This window comes from Myotis myotis, unplaced genomic scaffold (assembly GCF_014108235.1).
Source record: "Myotis myotis isolate mMyoMyo1 unplaced genomic scaffold, mMyoMyo1.p scaffold_m19_p_8, whole genome shotgun sequence".
Classification (NCBI taxonomy): Eukaryota; Metazoa; Chordata; class Mammalia; order Chiroptera; family Vespertilionidae; genus Myotis; species Myotis myotis.
The window spans coordinates 29,602,096-29,626,192 of record NW_023416390.1 but is presented as its reverse complement, the minus strand read 5'-3'; the positions used below and the strand labels follow the sequence as shown (position 1 = coordinate 29,626,192).

General features: G+C 41.2%; 1 protein-coding gene across 1 annotated transcript in view; it reads left to right on the top strand.

The window, feature by feature from the left end:
* The window catches only part of DNER (delta/notch like EGF repeat containing), a 242,977-nt gene that overhangs the window by 123,073 nt on the left and 95,807 nt on the right, over nucleotides 1-24,097 (top strand). Inside the window, exon 5 of the mRNA XM_036320749.1 lies at nucleotides 5,857-6,002. Coding sequence (XP_036176642.1) covers nucleotides 5,857-6,002 — 146 coding nt within the window. The remainder of the gene's footprint in view (nucleotides 1-5,856; nucleotides 6,003-24,097) is intronic.

The following is a 24,097-nucleotide window of genomic DNA, read 5'->3' as shown; positions in this document are numbered from 1 at the left end:
TAGCTATTTTTTTACTAGTATGATTCTGTAAGGGCTGATAGCTATGCAAACCTAAGTGTATGTTGGCTGGTAAAGCTTGTTTCTGGGCCCTGTTTTCTCTCTCTCTCCTCTCCCTAAGTTCACTCTCCATGTCCCATTGATTTAATACCTCTATCTTTAGATGAGACCCAAATTTAGAGCGTCTGCCCTCACATTTATAACTACACCTGTCCTACATCCGTCCACCAACTTGACTGCTCCACTTCAGGAGCGGTCTCATCAGTGTCTCAAATCTGATATGTTCACAATGGAAGTTTTGATTCACATGCCTACCCTCCCCCCCCACAAAGTTGTTTATACTATCTATGTGTGATTTCTTCCTTTCTCTCCTATCCCACATGCAAAAGTCTTCTTGGTTCTTCCTCCAAAATGTGATCTTTGAAAAAGCATAAGTCATGTGTTATTCCCCTGTTTAAAACCCTTCAGTGGATTTCCATTGCACTTGGCATGGAATCCAAATCTTTACTAAGGTCATGAGACCCCCCTGTGATCAGGTCTCTCCTGCCTCTCTCTCCTCATCAAGATGCTGGCCATTGACACACTGATGTCCTCATCCATCCGACACGCTGACCTCCTCAGCTCTTTCCTTGGCACTTTCTCAGCTTTCAGTGTTCAACCTAAAATCTGCCTCCTGCTTGGAGCTCAATAAACAACAGCTGAATGTTGAATGAATGAGGTCACTCTCCCTCCATCCCTATACTTTTCCCCACCTCACCCCATGGGATGCATGGTCTCTCCGTTTAGGGTGACTCAGTACGTATATCCTTCTCATAATCAGAATCATAGACTTTAACTGTGCACAATTATGATTTAAACAAATGTTTATTCATAACGACTTTCAAAGAACTCTAATTTTACATTTGTTGTGGTTGCAATGAGGAATATAAGGCCCAGAAAATGAGAAGAAGATAAAACGTCCTTTTGATAAAAGGTGTAAGAGTCCCTGAAGCATTTGATGGAAAGCCTTCATTTTTTTTCTCCATTTCTGCTTCACTTGTTTTCCTTTCCTTCGTATCATGCTGTTTCTAACCTGTGATTTGGTTTTCTTTTTCCTTTTCTCGGCCTAGTCTTCCTTCCCCCCTTCTCTCTTTCCTCTTTTCTCTCCTTTCTTTTATAAATCTCCTTCTTTTATTTCCCCTTCTTGCTTTTAACTTAAATCAAGTCTTAGTTGGAGCAAATTCATAGCCTGTTTAATGTCAGTGCCTCGGATTTTGAAAAGACTATAGAGAATGTAGGTGTTGGCAAAGCCCACTCTAAAATGTCTCTGCAGACAGAACCAGAGTGTCATCTCAGAGACTCCAGTGGAGGGTGAGGAAGCGTTTCTATCCAGTCCTGGATCAGGAATTATGTTGTGCATATTGATATCACACCATTAAAGAAGAAAGAAATCATGACCATTTGCTTTGCATTTCTTATAAGTGTGTTAGAAGTGTCCATCGGTATGAGTACTGTGTCCAAAAAAACAAACAAAAAAACCACACTGACTTTCAACAACTCTCAAATGACCATGAATCCAGCCTCAAAGAACTTCTTTTGTAAAAGATGAATTCTTTTTCACTCTGATTTTTTCCACTGTCCCTTTGTAAAGGACACAGCTCCTGATTTTGGCATGAGGCATTTCCCAGGGGCTACTTGACTCCCTACCCTAGCTGCAGGTTGATGAAAGTTAAATTGGACAGTATTACTTTTCATGATGAGGAAGTCCAAGCCTTTTCCCTTAGACATGGTCAAAGAGAGGTGCGAACAACTTACTGAAATTATACTCTGACCTGGAAGGAGCCACCAGGCGCTGATCTCATCGTGTGAGCACTATATTGCCAAAAATAGCATGCTTATTCTGTTGACTCCCTTTGGGAGATGAGGTGACATAATTAGGAATTACATAGGAGTGTGTGACACACTATTGCAAAGATTGATTTCTTTAATCAATTTTGGCCCTAAGAGACTTTAGGGCCAAAATACTCACAGTTTTATTAAGCAAATAAAGCTTATATAGGAACCTTTATCAGAGTTGTGTCCAAGAACTTCTGAGACCTGTGAAGAAGAGGGAATATCAATTCTGTCTAAATAATCAGAGTTGGCAGAACTTTCAAAAATAGATGAATAAAATGTGCTTTCATAGGCTCACCTACATGCCTCTGATTCAGGGTGGTTGTTACCTTAATAATAATATTACTTGCATGATTTAGATTAGCTTTTCTGCCAGACCAGTGGTTCTTAACTGGAAGCATGTGTCAGAACTATTTAGGAAGTCTTTTTCAGAAAACATGCCTGCCAGGGGCCCATCCTAGACTATTGATTCTGAATCATTTGTGTTGGAGCCCAGAAATATGTACTTGGAAAAAGCCCCTGCAAAATTATGTAGCTTCTGCTTTCAAAACAATCAAAGGCCCACTACTCTGCACTGAACCTTGGTGTGGCAGAAACTAGGGGTGACTCATCTTTGTAACCTTAGCATTTAATATGGCCCCTGGTTTGTAGATGGGAGTTCAGTAAATGGTCATTGAGATAATGGAAGCAAATTATGTAGAAAACTACACCATGTATATTTTTAACTGTGTTTGCATTTGAATTTCTACCAGCTAAGTACATTTAATAGCTGAATAGAATTTAAAAAATAACCTTTGGAGGGAGGTCTCTTCAACAGAATTACAAAGCATTATGTGGTCTAAATGCTTAGAAAGTAGACAGATGATGTAGATTTCAATCATAATAGCAAAGGTATGAAAAAAACCTTTATAATTACCGATATCTGATTGACCTCTATTATTTTATATGTAAAATATCTTTTCGAGTAAGAACTCTGGTAGCATCCCAACATTGTTCCAGGCTCTGTGTCCCTATCAAGGCTAATCACAAATTAATAAGCAAGTATTTCCTTAGGAAACCGAGATCTATGCATTCAAATAATTGTTGTTCTTCATGTTAGATGACAAGACATTCTGGAAACTCCTCTTCAGGAATTGCCTTTGCCACTCACTCATATATAGGGTGTCCCCCAATAATGTATACACACTTGGAATGATTATATAGTCAGTGTTTATTAACATACAGTTCATTTTCAAAATTTAAAAGAATCTATAGAAATGAATATATTTTTTTTATTTTTATCAATGCCTGTTTTCAAACTGATGACTGTTATGGTCAGGCACTGGACTGAAGCAATGAAATTGCAAACGTCAAGAATCACTTTGTTCGGTATTTGTGCGCCCTCAGTTAGTCAACTGTTGCCGGTTTTGTACCATAAATTTTATCTTTCATGTATCCCCATAAAAAGTCTAATGAATAAATTTCCTTAGTTCAAACTTAGTATGGCTTCACCTATTATTTCAAAGAAGTTAAACCTGAAAAGGAGCGAAAATTAAATGTTATCAGCTGTTAAAGTGTATATAAAATTTTGGGGATACCCTGTGTCCTCCCTAAAATCCAATAGCATTTTAGGATGAATTTCTTTTGTTCAGAGCTTACTCTGGCTGAAAAGAAATATCAGTTGAACTTTTAAAGTGTGCATACATGTTTGGGACACCCTGTATACACCCGTATCCTGACTTCCTGCTTGCCACCTCTCTTACTTGTCCCTAGCCATCAGGAAGATTTGGTAAAGGTGGTATAACAAGAAACCACCCAAAACATAAACTAATCAGGGACATGTACGTGATAGTTTGTACTTGAGATGGATGGGTTGGGCTCAGAGGGGGCTGGGATATTGAGGAGAAGCTCATGAATAAGGTGAGATCTGAGCTAGGAGATGGAAGAAAGACAAGTAGGCCAGACAAAGGGGGCTTCATGGAAGTGTTTAAAGAATAGAGGCAAGCAGGCAGTGTGAAGGTGGCTGGGAGGAGGTGTGAGGTATCTATCTAGTGCGGGGCCCTGATCGAGGAAGTAGAAAACTACAGAGGAGGTGCCTTTGCCTAAACCATCCTGTTTCTTCTGTCCTAAAGCCAGTTTACCATAAAGTCCTCAATAGGAAATCTTAGGAAGAAAGCAACTAGTCTCTGTGGATGTAAAATGCCACCCTGAGTCAGGCCTGCAGCACCAGTCTTTACCGACACACCAAGAGACACTGGCCTCCTAATTCCAAACTAGGAGTTGAGGCGTGTCTCCACTCCACTCTGACTTGCATTCGTTTTCCATCATAACCTTGACACTTGTGAGTTGGATTCAGTCTTCTGCTCTGTTTTGCACCCATCTTCTGCCTGTTAAAATGATCTCTTGCATTAATGTAAGACTGCACTTTGCAGGTTCCTGGTCTCTGGATGTTCCTCAGGACAGGAGACTGTCCTCTCACTTCATGCCTGTGTCCAGTTGTAGTCACAAAAGCACCCTGTTTTGATCCGAGAAGAGCCCCAGTTTTGATCATAAATTCTGTAGTCACCCTACTTTGGGCTATTATCCTTACTTAACACATGAGAACTTTGGGGCTCAGAGAGGCATGACTGCCTAGAAGAGTGGTTCTCAACCTGTGGGTCGCGACCCCTTTGGCGGTCGAACGACCCTTTCACTGGGGTCGCCTAAGATCATCCTGCATATCAGATATTTACATTATGATTCATAACAGTAGCAACATTACAATTATGAAGTAGCAACGAAAATAATTTTATGGTTGGGTCACAACATGAGGAACTGTATTTAAAGGGCCAGAAGGTTGAGAACCACTGGTCTAGAATCATTTTCACCACCTGGTCTTGAGCACTATTTACGGGTAACACAGGAGTCTTCTCCTGGATGATGGAGGTGTTAATTATAAGTGATTTATTTTGAAATTTAAAATTATATATAAATAAGTGAATATTCTTATTAGAAAAAAAGACACTCTCCTAGTAAAATAATTATATCATTGATACAAAATACTTACAGGATTTATTTCTTTATTCCAATTGGAGACTATATTTACTTCCTATTTATTTCTACTTACTATCTATAAATAGCCATACTAGACAAAGATCATGGAATGATAAATATGATGCATTAATGATACTGCAATCAATATTCAACTACCATTGGTCCTGTATTAGTTGATTAAAGCCATATAAGTTAAATTGATATTGTGTAGCCAGATTGGTGATCAAGTAAGCTATTCACTGATAAACCCAACATAGAATACCAACCTGTATTGCATGTCTGCCTGTGAAGGCACAGAGTCTGCCCAGGAAGGCTGGTAATGGAGGTATATTTAGTGCTATGACTACCCCAGGTAACCAGGAGGCAGGAGAGTTGGGAAATGTAGGCAGGTGGCTTCCTGGGAGAAATGGGTTTAAATCAGGGAAGTTGAATTCTAACATGCTAGAGCAGGATGGACTTGAGAGAAAGAGCGGCCCCCAAGGGCGAGGGCAGGAGCAGAGCAACGGGTCTAAGGGATGACCAAAGTGGCAGCCGCTCCTTTTCGTTGGCCTTGGGTATTTCTCACGGAGGAGTGGCTGTCTGAAAGGCTTGAGGCTACTGTGTGTGCTTTATTCTTTTGCCTAACTTAACGCATTGCATCTTCTTGGCCAGACTGCTGGCCTAAACTAAATTCAGAGTCTTTTTTTTTTTTTTTTAAATATGTTTTATTGATTTCATACAGAGAGGAAGGGAGAGGGATAGAGAGTTAGAAACATCGATGAGAGAGAAACATCGATCAGCTGCCTCCTGCACACTCCCTACTGGGGATGTGTCTGCAACCAAGGTACATGCCCTTGACTGGAATAGAACCTGGGACCCTTGAGTCCGAAGGCTGACGCTCTATCCACTGAGCAAAACCGGTTAGCGCAAAATTCAGAGTCTTGTAAAAAGAATGTTGGTAAAATTCACATTGCCTCTTGTCCCATTTCCTTTTAGGTTTTGTGAATGATTCTGTTACTAAATCCATCGCGGCTTTGCGCTTGACCCTGGTGGTGAAGACCAGCACCTGTGCTCCAGCGGAGAGCCATGCGCGTGACTTGGAGTGCTCAGGAAAAGGGGCCTGCACCACGAAGCCAGCAGAGGTAAGGGGATGCCGGTAGCCTGGAAAACATATATTGATATAAATGTATTTTAAGAAGCCTCCCACATTTCTGGTTTCAATTATATGCCAGTATGCAACACACAGATATATAAATCTCCATATGATTTCTAAAGTAATCACAATGAGTTTGTGCAGTGCTAGCCCTTCTTGCTTTGGTAGAACCAGGGTTTTTGTGAGAAGTCGTCAACATATCTGGTAGCAGAATCAAGAGAAGTGGAAGGAAGGAAAGGTAAGCACCGAGTCATTTATTTCCCAGTTACTACCGAATTCCCTCCTTAGACTTTGCATTTCCTCGTGCTAATAACAGTTACAGAAGTGAAAATAAGAGAAGGAATGGAGAAGAGGCAGGGACCAGAAGGCTGACATTACTTTTGACCTTCGTGGACCAGCATTGTCAATATTGTCGGGGACCTGAGTCTTGTTCCCCGTAGTTCAGGTCCCAGGGGCAGGGGTCACGGGGCAGGCGTCAGGGGCTGAAGACAGTTTCTCCTCATTTTCTGGTTAGTGATGGGGTAAAGGAGTCAGACCAGAAAAGGACCAGAGCAGCCACTGAAGCCAATTGCCATCGGTCTAGGGATCCCTTAAGGCAATGGCAGATGGACCCCAGGTGCCATCTGAATGCCAGGAGCGAGAGACCCTAATCCTAACCCTTACAAGGGAGTCTGTTCCACAAGGACACATCCACTACTCTTAGCACTCACTGTTTCTGTGTCCGGCATGCTTGCCTCCATTTCCCGCTCCCCAGTTCTACACCTATTTACACTGGAGTTCATGTTAAGTAAAGTGGGCCCCTCAATAGAAAAAGAGTGTGAGTTGTTTTAGACCAGTGGTTCTCAATCTTCCTAATGCCGGGACCCTTTAATACAGTTCCTCATGTTGTGGTGACCCCCAACCATAAAATTATTTTTGTTGCTACTTCATAACTATAATTTTGCTACTGTTATGAATCGCAATGTAAATATCTGATATGCAGGATGTATTTTCATTGTTACAAATTGAACATAATTAAAGCATAGTGATTAATCACAAAAACAATATGTAATTATATATGTGTTTTCCGGTGGTCTTAGGCGACCCCCTGTGAAAGGGTCGTTCAACCCCCAAAGGGATTTTGACCTACAGGTTGAGAACCGCTGTTTTAGTCCAATTTTAAGGGTAGCACTGGTCAATTTTATGTGGTGACACCTCCTTGTGGTAATGCCAGCACCCTCAGTAACAGTGGTGGGAACTTGGATAAGTGGAAGGAATGGGGTAACTGAAAAAAGAGATGTTGGAAGATAATGCTCATGCCGTCTTAAAAAACCCGTGATTTTGATGTATTTTAGGTGTAATGCAATGGCTCAAATATACCATTTTTTTTTTCCTGTAAGATATCCCCTGGAGGGGACAGAATGCTGTCAGAACCCAAGAAAGCAGTGGAATAATAATTTCTGCTTAATCTTAGAAGAGGAACACAGATGTAAACCAAAGTCACAAATGAAATCCCTGGGGAAGGGTAGAGAGCTTGGGGTAAAGCCAGGAGGTGGAGCATGAGGTTTCCTTTACTGAACCGAACCTTCCCTGTGGGTCCATTTCTGTCTGTCTCAGCCAACTTGGACCCAATGCTTCTCTTTCTTGAGAGGAAGCTTCATTTATCAACTTATTTTATGGGGAAAAGGGAAGGACACTAATGTTCTGCGACAGTCAAGGCTAGAGTACAATAACTTGAGAAAAGATATGGAAACCATGGCAGAATGTCAGAGCTCCCCAGTGAGGCTGAAAAGGGGGTACACACGCGTCTTCCCCAGATTCATTCTTATCATTCCCAGTGAATGATTCTGGGGCCTGATTAGCCCTCAAACGATCATATTGGCAAAAGAGAAATGTCTTAAACAGGAACAGAGGGGCTGTTCTCAGAATTTAGGACTGACAATGTGGTTCAGATTCCTTGTGAGCTTTCTCTTACAATGGATGATACTTCTGGGGAAACTTTTCATTTATAAAGTACTCACCGTGTTATCCTGAGGCATCATGTTGGCTGCACGTGGCCCCACCTGGGTCTCATTGGCATGAAAGCTCTAGCTCAGAGGCTGTGCCTGGTGCTTTAGAACTGACTCATTGAAAAGGTTGTGGAAGTGGTTAGCACCTGGCAGGTAACTTGGAAAACTGAAAAAAATGACTCAAAAGCCTGAGTGAGGAATCCATGCTAATTTTAGCAGATCACTGTAGAGGAAACACGTTCATTACGGGCACCAGCTCCTTTGAATAGCTGTTTACCTCTCCCTGAGATGACACCTCTTCCCTCTGCTGCCACCTCCCACGTCCACCACGTGGCTTCTAGAGTATGGATCCTCTGCTGTTGTTGATTCAGTCAAAGCCCACATGTACCTTCAGTGGATTTAAGGAAATTGTGGCAGTCATCTAATCTAAGCCACTATAATCATCCCTGGTGACTGTAAGCAAATGATTAGGCTGAAATTACCATGTCCATTCGTAGACCCACTTTGTTCTCTTGGAGAGAACAATCTGGAAGCCAGTCCTATATAGTTCATAAAAAGATGGGGGGATTTGAACTACCATTGGCAGGAGTGGGGATGCAAAGGAGGCTCACCTTTTTTGTGTCTACTTGAATTCAGTGACTTCTTGTGATTGTTGTCATAATTTACTAGTCATTGACTAACAAGACTGTTATCATCAAGTTTGTTTCTTTTTACTCTTTCCAAAAATTAGAAGTTATACGGTCTAACCTCAAACTCAATGCAAAATAGAAAGAACTCTATGGCAGTTTAACTCTTTACTGTTGCTAATCATTTTTGTAACTTTTTATTGGGTCATCCATAAAAATAAAAGCAATTCTATTATTTCCACAGTACTCTCATTTGGTAATGGGGATCATTTCTTTTCTGTCAGGTATACTTTGTCTAGAGGATACTTCACAGTTCTGAGTTGATGGGTGACTTGTGATAAAAGTTTAAGCTTGCTGTTCTTAGATATGGCCCCATCCTGGGAAGGTCTTTTTAAATTTTTACTATAGCACGGTAGGGAGCTACCTTTTAAAAAACTCCTTTTGTTATAACAGTTGACTGATGTTTTCTTTTCTTTATGAAATATTTGGACTGTTGGCCACTGGTTCTCTTTGTATCTTGTCACCAAGGTTGGCTGTTGCCTATTTGATGATTCCTTAATTATCTGAAAGGTGTGTCAGAGAGTCACAAAGACCTCTTTGCTGGTGTGGGCCTTAAGTCTTCTTTAGATTCAGTTAGGTTCCATGGACCCTGTCTCCTAAGAGCAAGAGATGTGTATTAGTCAAGGTTTTGCAGAGAAACAGAAGCAATAGGAGACATACTTATGATTTATTTTAAGGAATTGGCTCGTTCTGGATCCACTCATTGTGGAATCTCAGTGAGTTCAAAATTTGATTGGGGAGAGGCTAGTGGGCTGAAGACTCAGGAAAGAGTTTCAATTCAAGCCCAAAGTCAGTCTACTGGTGGACAAGGAAGAGCTGATGTTACAGATGAAGTCCAAAGACTGCTGGGAGAATCCCCTCTTGCTTTGGGGGAGATCAGCCTTTTGTTCTATTCAGGCCTTCAACTGATTGGAAGAGGCCCACCCTCATTATGTAGTTCAATCTACTTTACTCAAAGTTCACTGCTTTAAATGTAAATACCATTCAAAAACACACTGATAGAAATATCCAGAATAATGTTTGACCAAATATCTAGGCACCATGGCCCAGCCAAGTTGACATATAAAATTAACAATCACAAAACTTTCTCTCCAATTCATTGTTGTACCCTTTCTACTCAATTGCATTCCTTGCCCACAGAATTAAAGGAGTAGTTTTAAAATTTACTTTGCCTAAGATTTGCCTGAGACCCTTGGCAAAAAGTCATATTCCAGGCCACTCACTCAGATTATGATGCCTTTTGTTAGACAGATGGTGATTCTGATGCAAAAGTAGGTTGTGGACCATAATTCTGGAAATAGAGGTCTCAGAAATAGTGCTTATACTCTTCCCATTCTTGCTGATTTCATAACACAAATATGCAACATCGTTTTATTCAGGGATTTCACTGTTAATAAATTCAAGGTCACGTGGAATTGATAAAAAAAGATAACTGCTGACAAATGATATAATGGTTTAATACATATCCCCAAACTGTCTTATTTGTTGGCTCTGATTTATATTGATAGATAAGTGGGGTCAGGCCCTCATTCTTAAAAGGTTCCTTAGAAATCTCTCTAGCTCTAGCTTAGGAATCCATCATTGTTAGGCTATTTGGATCAGATATTAGAGCTAACTATTCAGATTGTGTTTTGAGAGAGAATTGAACTGACATCATGGCTGGGAGCCATTGATAATTCCCCTTAGAGCCTGTATCTTAATTTTGTCTCCAGGGGTTGGCCTGCACATGAGAAAAGCACTAGCATGTTGGGCTCTTGAAGATTCCTGACCTTCTATTACCTCCTTCCTTGCTCTTAGAAGTCAAAGGCTCAAGTTCTAGAAAGTCCTAGACTTCCTATGGCTGAGTTCTTCTGCTTGGGTTTGGTTTATAGGAAATAAATCACTGCCCTGAAGTTGTTTTTTATTCATCACTTGTTAACATCTGCTGTCCTTGTTCTCCAGCCCATGTGGCCTGGGCAGGCGATACTATCCTTCCCCTCTACTTAATCCTTTTTCCTGTTTCAAAAGCATGTGCTTCTTTGTTAGGGCTCGAAGTAAATTCTCATTTCTGAGGTTTGTTTATTTTCTATTTCATTCCCAGAGCAGAGAGAGGAGCATGCCTCAGCTGTGTGCAAGAGCACCCTTTCCAGCTTCCAACCTGAGCTCCTCTCACAATCCCTGTAGGGGCGTTCCCTCCCTCCTCCCCACCCCCATCTCATTCCTCCCTCAGATTTCCATAGTTTTCCATATGCTGTTCCCTCCATCTGGAATCCTTAGTTGCCACACCACCATACCCCCACTCTCTGCCCCTGCCCTCCCACCTTCCTAACTATACTTCAGTCTCAGCTCAAACTCTTTTTGCTTCTGGAAGCTGTCCCTAATCCCCAGTGCAGACTCCCTCCTCTAAAACCCTGTTGCATTTTATTTTTCTTATGAGACACATGAGTATTGATGCATGCTTGTATTTCTTTACATCCATTATTATTTGTACTCAACGCACTGCAGAGTTATTGTCTGTCATGTGCCTGGTACTGGCCAAGGCTCAGGAGATACACATTTGGTCAGAGATGACATGGCCTTTGAGACAGAGTTGGAAGTTTGTGGGGGCAGGGTGCTGGTGATGCAGGCTGGGCTGTGGGAAGGGGTTGCAGGTGTGTTCTGTGAGCCCTGAGACAGGCCTGACTCAGATGTGGGATCACTGGGCTTCCCAGGGGAGTCTCAGCAGGTGAGTTCCTTGATCCTGTGATCTGTGCCTGCTTTTTTCGGCATCCATTGTAACAAATAGCATGTGCTGTCCGCATGGATGATGCTGAAAAAGTGCCTATGAACCGAATGAACAAAACAAACAAAAGAACAAAAATATGATGGGAAACCAGTTCTCCAAGTGTTGAGTTAGATATATAATTTGATATGTAATTTGAGTTATCTGGTAGTTAAATACGGGAAGGGCATGGTGAATTTCATTTGATAAAGTCACGGATGGAAAATAGTCTCTGTTCTGAGGTTCTCACAGACAGTGTGACCTGTAGTCACCACTGAGGACCTTCTTAAGCAACGCTGCCAATCCCTTCCCTGTTGTTTCCAGAGGAAATAGGTCAGAATAATCGGAACCAATGGAATCGTTGATACCATCCTTCTGTTGGTTTGAATCCTCTGCGAACCTCTCTCAGGCAGTAGCAGCGCGCCGGAGGGCAGGAATGGATGTCGCATTCTCTCACCCATCACTTCTCTCAGAGCTCATCTTTTGATTGTCATTAGCGCAAACATAAGGGCCCTCAAGAGACCTTGAAAAAAGACTGTGACCTGGTAACACTGTGAGAAAGAAATGGGGTGGGAGGGTAGCAGAGGAAGCCCCTCGAAAAATCAAAGAAGGGCCTCACTGTATCCTAGGCACTCAGGTGTGGAGCCCTTTTCTCACAGTTCTGTCCAGTTCATTATATCCATCAGACTTTACAAAGAGGAGACATACTCATGAGGCTGCATCAAAGACAGATAACTATCATTCTGAGATTGCAATGAATAATTTTTAGAACATGGAAATAAGGCACTGATTAAATGATGTCTGAGAGAAGATAAACCATCACGTGGAACTTGGCAGGCCTGTTTTCCTTGTCTTTCCATAAAATACTTACCCTTTTGCCCTATTTTTCAGTCCATAATTCAGTGAACTTAGCATGAGCTGCTGGGAATAATGAAGCTGAAGGGCTTTGCCTGAGGAGGGCATCCCCTTTAGGGATCTGGAAAGCATCACAGTGCTTTGCTCACACACACCAAAGGAATTTATGCCACTCCTCATCTAGGATAGTCATTTATTTCTGCACATTTCCACTCTCTCACCCAGCATTCTGTGAGCACCTCTATGTGTTAGGCATGGAGCTTCACCCAACAAAACACAAGGGAGGAAAATCACCTGACTCCCTGCTCTCCAGACGTTGAAGGTCAAAACACTGGCATCGGGAATCATTGAACTTGACCTTCACCTGATGCCCAAATCTCCTCTGAAACATCAACTTCTGCAGCCTTCCTCTAATTAAATATCTAGTCAGTGCCCATTTGAGGTATTTCTTTCATATTAGTAGGGGGAAAGAAATCATTTAAATGTTCCCTATCATGGACTGCTGTTTTTGACAGTTACCTCAAATATGACTTTAAAGTGCAAATAGTAATAACAAAAAGTACAAATGGACTCATCTGTCTTCCTGAAGTCTGACAGTTTGGAGCTTTTATTTGTCTTTTCCTTCGTGACATCCTCTGAGCTTCTAAGAATCAGCCTGCCTTTGCAGCTTATCCTTCCAGTGAGGGAGTGTTAGGTAATTCAGAATGACCTGTGGTGTGTTAGGGGATTGTCCAGCATAACTTCCCCCCAACTGGACAGAATGTGTCTTAATGACAGACAGAGTCCAGGTTCCTTCCTGGTATTAGAGAGATCTCCCCTCCCTTTCAGAATTGCTCCCTGCTGGCCATCCTTGTGCCTCAGTCTCTAGACCTTGGCCCCCATTCTCTGCTGATAGCTACAGACTCATGTGAAGACTCCTCCAGTGGATGTGGTGTTTGCACTTTTATTTACAAATATGTTTGACTTCACTTAGCCCAGTGCTTTTCTGATTTTTTGGTCTCAGAACTCCCTTGCATTTTACAAAATCATTGAGGTCCCCAAAGAACTCTTGGTTATTGGGCTCCATCTACTGATATTTATTACATTAAATTAAAACTAAGGTATTAAATATTTATTATTGCTTTTAATTAATAAACCCATCACATATTATCAAAAATGACACCTTTATCAAAAGTAACTATATTTTCCAAAGCAAAAAAGAATTTAGTGAGAAGCAAGACACCGTTTTCATTTTTACAAATCTCTTTAATATCTGGCTCCAAGGAAGAGAGCTGGGTTTTTACCTTTGCTTTTATATGTGATCTATTGTGAAGCGTTATTTTGATTGAAGTATAGGAAGAAAATTGAGCCTCGTACAGATTCTCAGTTGGAAAGAGGAGAAGTGTTTTAATAGCCTTTGTAGATAATGGAGTATCTTGAAAATACTTGAGAACTGGACAAGTGGCAGATTCATAAAGTTTAATTGAATGTAGAATCTGAAACCATATCAATGATCTCTTGTACTCTGGTACATTAAAATCCATTGGTCTGTTCTGCATTTTGGATTTCCTACTGATGAGTGGTTTTTATAACAACACAGATTGGTCATTTGGAAAGTAATGGACTTATACAGGGCTTCCAAATGTTGATACCTTTCATTATATAATAATCCTAAAAATCACATCGTGATTAATATCACCACCAATCTCATCAAAATTGTCTTTAGGTATTGGGGGTTTGTCAAGCTCATAATGAAAGATAAAAGTTTTCCAAAATGCTAATTTCTCCTTTAAGGCTTTTAAAGCTCAAATGTTATCTCTGACAACAATAACTACTGGTTGTTTTCCTTGAAGTGGCAATCTTCCTCGGTTCATTTGAGAGAAAGTATCTGCTGAATGGCCAATTCCGAAGAAGCCTAGTTTGCCTGTGAGTCCTTGTTTCAAGGAGAAAAGGTGTTCCATGAAAAATGGGATCGTTAGGTCCTTACTCAAAGAACTGCATGTGTTTACTGAGACAACCCCTGGGCTTTGGGGAGCAGCAGGAATGCTTTATGTTCTCCTCCCCACCCCCGCCCCGCCGTTTTGTTACCAGAATGTTAAAAAGATGTGTAAGGCTTGAGATTTCATCAAATTTTAATTTTACTGCTTCAAGGACATTCCAAGTGAAATTGGCATTTTTCCTTCTGCAACCTTTTTGGTGGTTATTGTTGCAAGCTCTTTAGATAGTAAAGAGGAGCAAGGAAATGAAGGGATTGCCTTTCAGAAAATTGGCTGCTTCCCTGGGCAGGAGGTGGGAGAATCCAACCAGGATCTTGCTGTTGGGAGGGCAGCGATGGTAGTGGGCAAGAAGCCAGATCATAGGGGCAAGGAGGGACTTGGGTCACCAACATGCCTTGCCCTTTTGATAAGTTTGGCACGGAGTGGAGGGAGAGAGTGGGCAACTTGGTCAAAAGGAGGGTTTTTATTTCTAGAGCAGAAGATGTGCCACATTGAAATAAACAGAAGGAAAGAAACTGGCAGATGTGACAGGTGGGGGGAGGGATGTAGTCAATGGAGGAAGATTCCAGAGAAGATGGAATCAAAAGGAGTTGTGGGAGAGAAGGTGCAGAGATCTGCAGAAAAGGAAACAAAACTCCCTTCTTTGAGGCAAGGGATGTCAGGCACCAGTCTTAACAGAGTATTAAAACAATTTAAAGAATTGAGGTGAAATTCATCTAATACAAATTTAACCCATTTTAAGGTGAACAATTCAATGGCATTCAGTACAATCAGAAGTGACCACCACATCTATCTAGTTCTCATCTCCCCAAAAGAAGTGCTGTACCCATTCAGCAGTCACTCCCCATCCCCTCCCCAGCCCCTGGCAACATCCTTTGGCATTCTGTCCCTATGGATTTACTATTCTTTTTTTTTTTTTAAATATATTTTATTGATTTTTTTACAGAGAGGAAGGGAGAGAGATAGAGAGTCAGAAACATCGATGAGAGAGAAACATCGATCAGCCGCCTCCTGCACACCTCCTACTGGGGATGTGCCCGCAACCCAGGTACATGCCCTTGACCGGAATCGAACCTGGGACCTTTCAGTCCGCAGGCTGACGCTCTATCCACTGAGCCAAACCGGTTTCGGCAGGATTTACTATTCTTGATGTTTCACATAAATGATATATGTGACAGTTTGCATCTGGCTTCCTTTCCTTAACACAGTGTTTCGAAGCTCATTCATGTTGTAGCGTGTGTCAGTACTTCATTCCTCTTTATGGTTGAGTAATATTCCATTGTGTGGATGGACAATAATTTGTCTATCCATTTATGATTGATGGACATTTGAATTGTTTCTAGCTCTTGCTGTTGTGACTAGTGCTGCTGTGAACATGTGAGTACAAGTATTAGTTGGAATATCTGTTTTCAGTCCTTTTGGGTGTATACCTAAGGAGTGGAATTGCTGGATCATATGGCAATTCTATGTTAGCTTTTTGAGGAAATGTTAATTGTTTCTCACAGTTGTCAAAGAACCATTTTACATTCCTACCAGTGATACATGGGAATTCAAACTTCTCCATATATTCACCACTTGCTATTTTTCTTTTATTTTCTTTTGTTTCCTTTTCTCCTTTCCTTTCTCCTTTCCTTTCTCCTTTCCTTTCTCCTTTCCTTTCTCCTTTCCTTCCCTTCCCTCCCCTTCCCTCCCCTCCCCTCCCCTTCCCTCCCCTTCCCTTCCCTTCCCTTCCCTTCCGACTTTTACCACCCTAGTGTGAGTGCAGTGTTATCTGGTTGTAGTTTTGAGTTACATTTTCCTAATGACTAATAATGTTGATCAGAGAAAGATTTTTGTTATTTTTTATTTTGTTTTCTAAAAACTCATACTCTGTGCTTTTGTCTTAGGAAAAAAACACTTTTAATTTTCCCATCAAAACTGAAGTCATATCACCTTTGTGCAATCTTGGTTATAGGGAAAGAAATCATTGCAGACATAACATAGTCCAGCTCCTGGGGATTGGAGATGGCTCTGCCTCTGAATGGAGGCAGGTGATTCTGTTCACCTGAGCCACCTGATACTGGTCCAGGCTAAGTGAGCACTGGGATATCTGCTCAATCCCAGGTTATTCTTGGCCTGACATCCATTTAAAAGTTTGGTTTATTTCTATGGAATGTGAGATAAGGCAGATTCAGAGAAGATGCTACTCAAATATTGCCTCAACTGGAAACTGGCCAGGAACCCACCACCTCTGTGAGGAAAGGGTAGGACCATCATCACCCCACACCCGTCAGACTGACCTGAGTCCTTGTAAGAGTTTCTTCCTTCAGATTGCCTTCTTCTTGTATTCCAAGAATAATCCCAAGAAACTTGGCCCAACCTCCATGTCTGTTAATCATCAGCAAGAAGGACCTCATTCTGTACTCCACTTCCTTTGACATAAGGGGCATTTTGAGGCTAAGATAAGCATTTATGAGCCACGAGCATTAATCCTTTCCAACTTCACACTGGAGGATATTTTGTAATTTAATGATAATTCTTCAGTTGAGCAGGATATTTCCAAACCAATAAGGGAAAAAGAATCTGGCTCCAGAAAGGAACGAGCAAGCTCTCCCTGGAATACAACAGCTGTGCAGTGATGGATAAATGGAGCAAGGTTACCACAGGCCCTTGGACTGCTGCCCTGAACACAATCCACCCTCTCTCTATGACTGTACTTGGTTTCCACCCAGATTCCGGGCAGGAAATTCGAGCTGTGTCTCAACCTCAGACAGAGGTGACTGTGTGACATGTGCAGTGGGATATCATGTAACGCTTGAGTGTGGAAAGAAGGGCACAAAGGACAAGGGCTGACTCCTTCTAGGAGTCAGCAGAGGCCAGCAAATGTGGAATGTTTCAGAGCTGTCCAGAATCAAAGGTCATTAATTATGGAGGACATCAGAACTGTCACACATCTGTTTTTAGCACAGTCACAATATTTTGGCAGGAGACTAGGGGAAAATGAAGCACATGAATAGAAGAAATACTGGTGGCAGCTTATACAGTAGCATTTATACATTCCACAAATAATTATGCATGGGTATTAGTGTCTACATCTAGAAAAAACTTAGAAAATTCATTTTTTCGCTTTTTATTCTCTTTCCACATTATAATTTAATAAGTAAGTGCTTTCCTAACTTCACTACCATGTTTTTATTTTTCTTTTCTCCTAACCATTTCTATTTCTCTACATGCTTTCTTCATTGCATTTTAGCTTTAGCCTTTTTCTTTGTATTCTCTGGTCTCGGTTTGATTTAGTATATATTTAAGTGCTGATAAGCAAAGTATAATAGGTAGTTGCCATCAGATGGTGTCAGTAACAGACAGTTGAATAAAATTATATAAATCAGGCAAATTAAACATTGATGCAAGAGGCATTAATGGTCAGTGCACATTAAAATATTAAAAGAATGAGCTACATATCAGGAAAGCATCAGTTGAACTGATGATGAAGCAATCTGCTCAGGAAGTTTTGTAGGGTCTGGAATGGAAAAAGAACCTTCAGCAAGACAAATGGCAAAGGCCATGGCTAGTTGGAAGTTTGATTAGATTAAGGGTGTGACTGTCCCATAGCCCCTGGTCACAGACTGTGGGAACTTGTACTGGAATCTGGTCACTTTTCTTTAAGCTTGAATTACTTTCATTGATTTTTTCAATCACAGCCTGCTCCTCTATTTTTAGTTTCTCTGAACACATGGAAGATTTTGGGGATAAAAAAGATAATATGTTGTGCTATCTAAAATCAGAAGCAGCAGCTAAAGTTGACTTTTGTCTTAGGGCTTCTTTAGGTTGCTAAAATAAATAAAAATGGAAGAAGTATGGGCTTCCATATTTAGGTTATTATCATATTATACTTCCATCTTCTACCATAAGAATAATTCATTGTGCAATCTAATAGAATATACCCCATAAAATTCTGCTTGGTTTAAATTTCCAGGATGATATGAGACAACAGTTTCATTGATGCATCCTGGTAGAAAGAATATTCTCCTCAGTAGGGTCCTGTGACAGGGACATTTTCTTCACTCCTGTTATTGGATGGGGATATTGAGGCTCTCAGGCATTAAGTGTCATGATTTTAATAAGCGTTGAAATTTTGAAATTTGATAGTACTTCCAAAGGTACTAACTTTTAGTTTTGTGTAGATCAGTTAGGAAGCATATGAAGCCCTTATTATTTTTGTCATCTTGTTGGAGAGAGAAGTCAAGTCTATAACAAATATCTCTGTGTTTAAAGATAGCTGTTCTGGTACTTGGTCCAGACAATGTCAACGTGGCTTCCACATTTGTACAGATCATTCTGATGAAGTCTGAGGCTTTGTGGCCCAGTGGAGGCCAGTAGACATAGGGTAGAGTACGGGTCAAGATATGACTCTCCTACTACTGAAATTGCATCATGTAATTCCATCAGTGTCTCCGTCTGATGATGGGAATGATGAGCATGTCCATGTCACAGAGCTGTGACTTGTGCAAGGTGGAGGTATAGTGCCGGGAGCCGGTCCATGCTTGCTGTTTCAAGGGACCTGGCATATATGGCATACTGTTCTTAATATGTTTGCTCACCTTCTTGGCACTATGTGTTTTAACCAAGGTCTCTGAGAAAGGTTGTTTCCCCAGGTAGGGATTTTCCCCTGAAGTTAGGGAGGGAATAAAACCTCTTAACTAAGTGCCAGGCAGGTAATTAATCACTTTAACTATGAACAATCATGCTTAAGCTACATAATCTTTACTCCCTGGAATGGAGATAAGAAACGCCCTAACCTTTGTAATAGAGATTGATAGGATTGAATCAACTGGTATAAATACAGATGTAACAAGACAGCAGAACACAGAACTCAGAAGACAGAACCTACACACAGAACTTAGAAAACAGAACCAAGAGGCACAGAACTTAGAACACAGAACTAAGAAGACAGAACCTACACAGAACCTAGAGACAGAAGAACTTCGCTGGAGAGAACATGGCAAAAGATCCTGGACTGAACCTGACTACAGAAATTGGCAAGAGAACCTGACTAGAACCTGGTGACTGAACCTGGCTGGAGAACCTAGTGAGGGAACATGGCTACAGACCCCGGCAGGAGATCCTAAGCAGAACTTTGCTGGAGATCCAGACCAGAACTTGGCTGGAGATCCTGGCTAGAGATCCTGGCTAGGCTGCTGATCAACTGAACGCTGTCTCCGTGTCCTTCCTTCTTCGCCGACTCCGTCTACGCCTTTGGGGACCCCTGGACCTGCTGGGGCAGGACCCCGGCAGTATAGCACAGACCCACATAGGTGCTGGAAAGTCATAATGGAATTTGAAATGAGCTTATATATATGGAAGTGTTGGCAGCGAGACGGCACCAGAATGTCACTGGTGATTGGACCTTGGTTCAGCAACCTCAGTTCTTGAGTTCTGGCTAAGAAAGAATTCAGAGCCAAGACTCAAACTATAAAAGTTTATTTAGAAAGTCACAGAGGTAGGAAAAGTGAGCCAATTTGGTGTGGGCTCAGGAAACAAGTCACAGAGACAAATGAAGGGCCCTTGGAACTTAGCAGGAAAAGATAGGCAAGGAAATCTCTATTGGGGAAAAGGGTGCGAAAAGGTGTGCTCCCTATGGGAACTCATACTGTGTCCTCTGTCTTGAGGGTATTTATCTGGAGGTTTCAGGGGAGGATCTCAATAGAATATTCATCAGTTTTCCAAATGTGTCCTTTCTAAATGTTGTGGTCTCTACTGATAGGTCAGACCTGGACAGGGGGTCACTAGTCAGTACAGTTCTGAGGTCAGCCATGGCATCACTTGTCTGGTTTTGCTGCTTTTTTTGGGCCTGAAGCTAAAACTCAACTGAGGCCTAGATGTTACACTTAAGAGTTAATGGTTAAGGAAGTGATTGGTGCAAGGGCATGCAAGGGAGTTGAATGAGGCCACTCTTTGACCCCTTGTTCCTCCTCCAAGAGGGTCTACTGCATAGTAAATGACATGTCAGGGGAGGATCTGAACCGCATGACCAGCGATATGCTAGGGGAAAGGTGACCCTGGGGCAAGGTCCTTGTTTTCCCAGTTTTACCTGTTGCTAGGCACCCAGGCTTTCCACCCTGGTGACCTTCTGTACCTGGCCCATCTCCTTGTTCTGCTCATGTCTGTCTAACTGCCTACCACAGAAGCATTTTGTAAAGAACTTTACAAATTATAGGTGGCACTTGAGATGTACAAACCAATGGAAATGGCTTCTGTTGCCTCCATCAAGAGCCACCTTCCAATGGCCCTGTTGCCCTTGGCATTCCAGCTCTGTTGTCCTTGGAAGTGCTTCCACTCATCTTCTTTTGAGCTACCCAAGAATGCTTCTGGCCTACATGACTGAACTTAACTGATTTCAGTGGAAATCATTTGGGGGTTAGACTCATGTTTAATTTCCTTCTCAGAGTTCTAATTTTGAAAGACAGTTGTTGGGAGAAAGTTGATACTTGAATTTCTGAATCAAACTCAATAGCATATACTCTATATGCTAACATTTTGTTTGTTGTTGTTTTGCTTTTAAAATCTGTCCTGTGACAAGTGTTGGGGCTGTTGGCCACAGAAATGGGCAATTAGGACCAGCTGGTTTGGCTCAGGAGGTCATGGTTCAATTCCCAGTCAGGGCACTTGCCCAGGTTGTGGGCTCAATCCCCAGTGGAGCTCATGCAGGAGGCAATTAGTGGATCAGGGATTCTCTCTCATCATTGATATTTTTATATTTCTTTCCCTCTCCCTTCCTCTCTGAAAGCAATAAAATATATTTAAAAAACCACAAAAGAAATGGGCAATCAACTGCCTTGTCTTCTTACCCATTGTTTTGAAGCATTCCTCAGCTAAATGTATTTTTAATTTTGTAGTTAAATAAAATTGTTGACAAATATAAATTGTAGCCAGTAATACTCATGAATGTATAATTGTTCTCTAAGAAGGATACTAATAAAAGGGTCTTCTAAAAAATGACAAAACCATAGTTACCAACCAGCAGTAGTACTAGGAGATAATTTTTTAAAAATGTTTTATTTTGAAAGTCTTTATTTCAGAACTAAAAAATCTTTTAAAAATACTTCGAAAAAATAAAAGTGACTTGACATTGGTACAATTAAGTTGCCCATCCTTTTGGACAGAAGGCAGTGGGTTGGGGGGTGCCTACTTGGTGTAAGATTCAAGGATATTTAGGGAGGTTCCTTCATCCCAAATTTCCTTGACACATCCGCATGGCAGGATGCCTGCAGTCCTGCTATTTGAGCTTCATTCCTATGTAATTACAGCATGATTTCCTATTTAAATGCAAATGGACCTAAAATGGTGTCCCATTAAGGTGTTATCTGTCATTAAGACTAGAATAACTTAGTTCAGTCAGGGGTTGATTTCAGTAGGAAAGAGAATAGTAGATAATTCTAGAAGGCAGGTGCCTCCTGGAGGTGTTGGGTATGAGAACAGGGACCAGGGTTGGGAGAGGTGAGATTTATCAAATTTGGCAGCAAATCTGAGCCTTGGTTTGGTTTTCATGTCTCCCTCGTTTAGCGACAGGGGAGGCAGGTGGCATTTGAGCCATTCTCAGACAGCTGTTGTACCAAATAAACAAAACTACTTTTATTTTAGCGGAGCCTGAGAAGCTCTAGGAGAAGTGTTTATCTGGCAACAAAATGACCTTGAGCCCATTCCATAGCAGAAGCCCATTTATGCAGCCCCCAGAGAAAACAGGAATTTGGGCCAGCTCATAGGAGCTTTATTTCCTTCCAACATGTGCATCTAAAAATTATAATTGCAAAAATTTATGTATTCAAGATTGGCTTTGCACCAAGGACTGCTGTGCATGGCAGCCACGCTGCTAGGTGTATCAGCCTTTGTTCGCACCTGAGCACATGAAAGAGGAAGTGAGCTCACTGTTTTTTCCCTAGCACTTAGATAGATCTGTGCTGGCTCAAGGACGTCCACACCCCACAGCCCCGTGACATGGACATTTTCATTATCCCATCTATTGATGAGGATACCGAGCTCTAGGGAATTCAACATGCCTTTCCTTTCTTTCCGAATAAAGAACTTCTAAAAGAAAAACTTAGCTTTCCACCTTTCTGTGCAGAGAAAACCCAGTTCTTCCTTACTGTGTGTTTCTTTCTCCTGTGGGTTTCTTTGCCTTTGTAGGGAGCACTTCACTTCTGACACTTGTGATCATCAAATCTATAGAGGTTTTCCCCACACCAACCAGCAATTCTCAGACACCTGCTGGGTATCCAACAATTTACAAAATTCTAACTGTATCTACCTAGACAAAGCATCAAATCCCACAGGTTAAGGGCTCTGTCCCACAAGACTGCCCCTACCCCTTCAGATGACAGTCGCAAGCCCAGGCTATCTCATTCGAGCTTCTGATTGGTTATAGATTGGAGGTTCCCATGACCTCTTCTTGGGTTTGATTAATTTATTAGAGGAGCTCACAGAACTCAGTGACAAACTTCTTACATTTACCTGTTTATTAAAGAATATGATAAAGGATAGAGATGAAAAACCAAATGAGGAAATTCATGGGGTGAAGTCTGGAAGGGTCCCGAGTCAAGGAATTTTTGTCCCTGTGAAGTTGGGGTACATCACCCTCCTTGTGTGTGTCAGACTGGAAGCTCACTGACCACTGTACAGTTGAGGTTTTTGTGCAGGTTTCATCATGTAGGCATGATCAGTTATTAACTCCATTTCCAGTCTATCTCCCCACTCTGGAGGATTGGGGTGGAGCCGAAAATTCCAAGCTTCTGATCATGGCTTGGTCTTTCTGGTGACCAGCCCCCACCCAGCAGCCATCCAGGAGCCCACCCAGAGTCATTTCATTAGAACATAAGTCACTCCTGTCACCCAGGAAATTGTAAGGGACTAAGGAGCTTGTTTTTAGGAACTGGGCTCAAAGACCAAATAGTAGAGCAAAAGGTGTTCTTAGTGCTTTTATCATTTAGGAAATTACAAGCGTCTTAACAACTCTGTGCCAGGGATCTGTGGCACAGACCCAATATTTTTTTTTTCAATTATGTCACAGAACCTGTATATAAGTATCCTATTCCAAGAGTCATACATGAGTTAGAAAAGACACTACAAGCATCAAAATGGTTAAAATGCGATACATTAAGGGAATTTTGAAAGGGGTATATAAGCAGTGTTATTATTCTTACATTCAAAATTTGTATGCAGATTTCCTCTATTATTCAGAGTTGGAGGACTGAATTATCACCCAAATGAAATTGTTTCATGTGAATATTATAGATTAATAAAAAGTTTGAAAGCAAGCAAGATTTGCCTTGCCTGTGAACTTACCTTTTGCCACCCCTGAGTTAGATATTTGGATGAATTTAGTCTGGAAATTATAATGATTCTAAATCTCCTGTAGAAACACATTTATTAGATATAACCTGCCAATTGTTCAATATTAAAATGATGAAAGCAACAAACCTTTATTGAGATAAGATTTAATTAAAATGAATGATAGGACCTTCCCTCCTTTGCTGGTGTTATTTCCATTTGTGTGAGTATAAATTCAATAAAGTAAGAAATGCATTGACCAGAGCAGGGACTCTATAATATAAATAAAAATCTTTCATGGTAAAATAAAGATATCATTTTTTTCCCTCTTCCAAATGCTGAAGAAATGTCTTTAATCAAAGTCCATAGTATCAGGGATTGTATAGTCAAGCAAAACAAACCTCTTGGAATTTAGGCTATGATACCAGTATTCTAGGTTTATATGTATAGTCTCATTTCAGTAGGAAAACAAGGGGTTGAATAATTGCATTGACTCTCCATAAAGAAGGTTGAATTGATCCCTTATATCAGCTCTC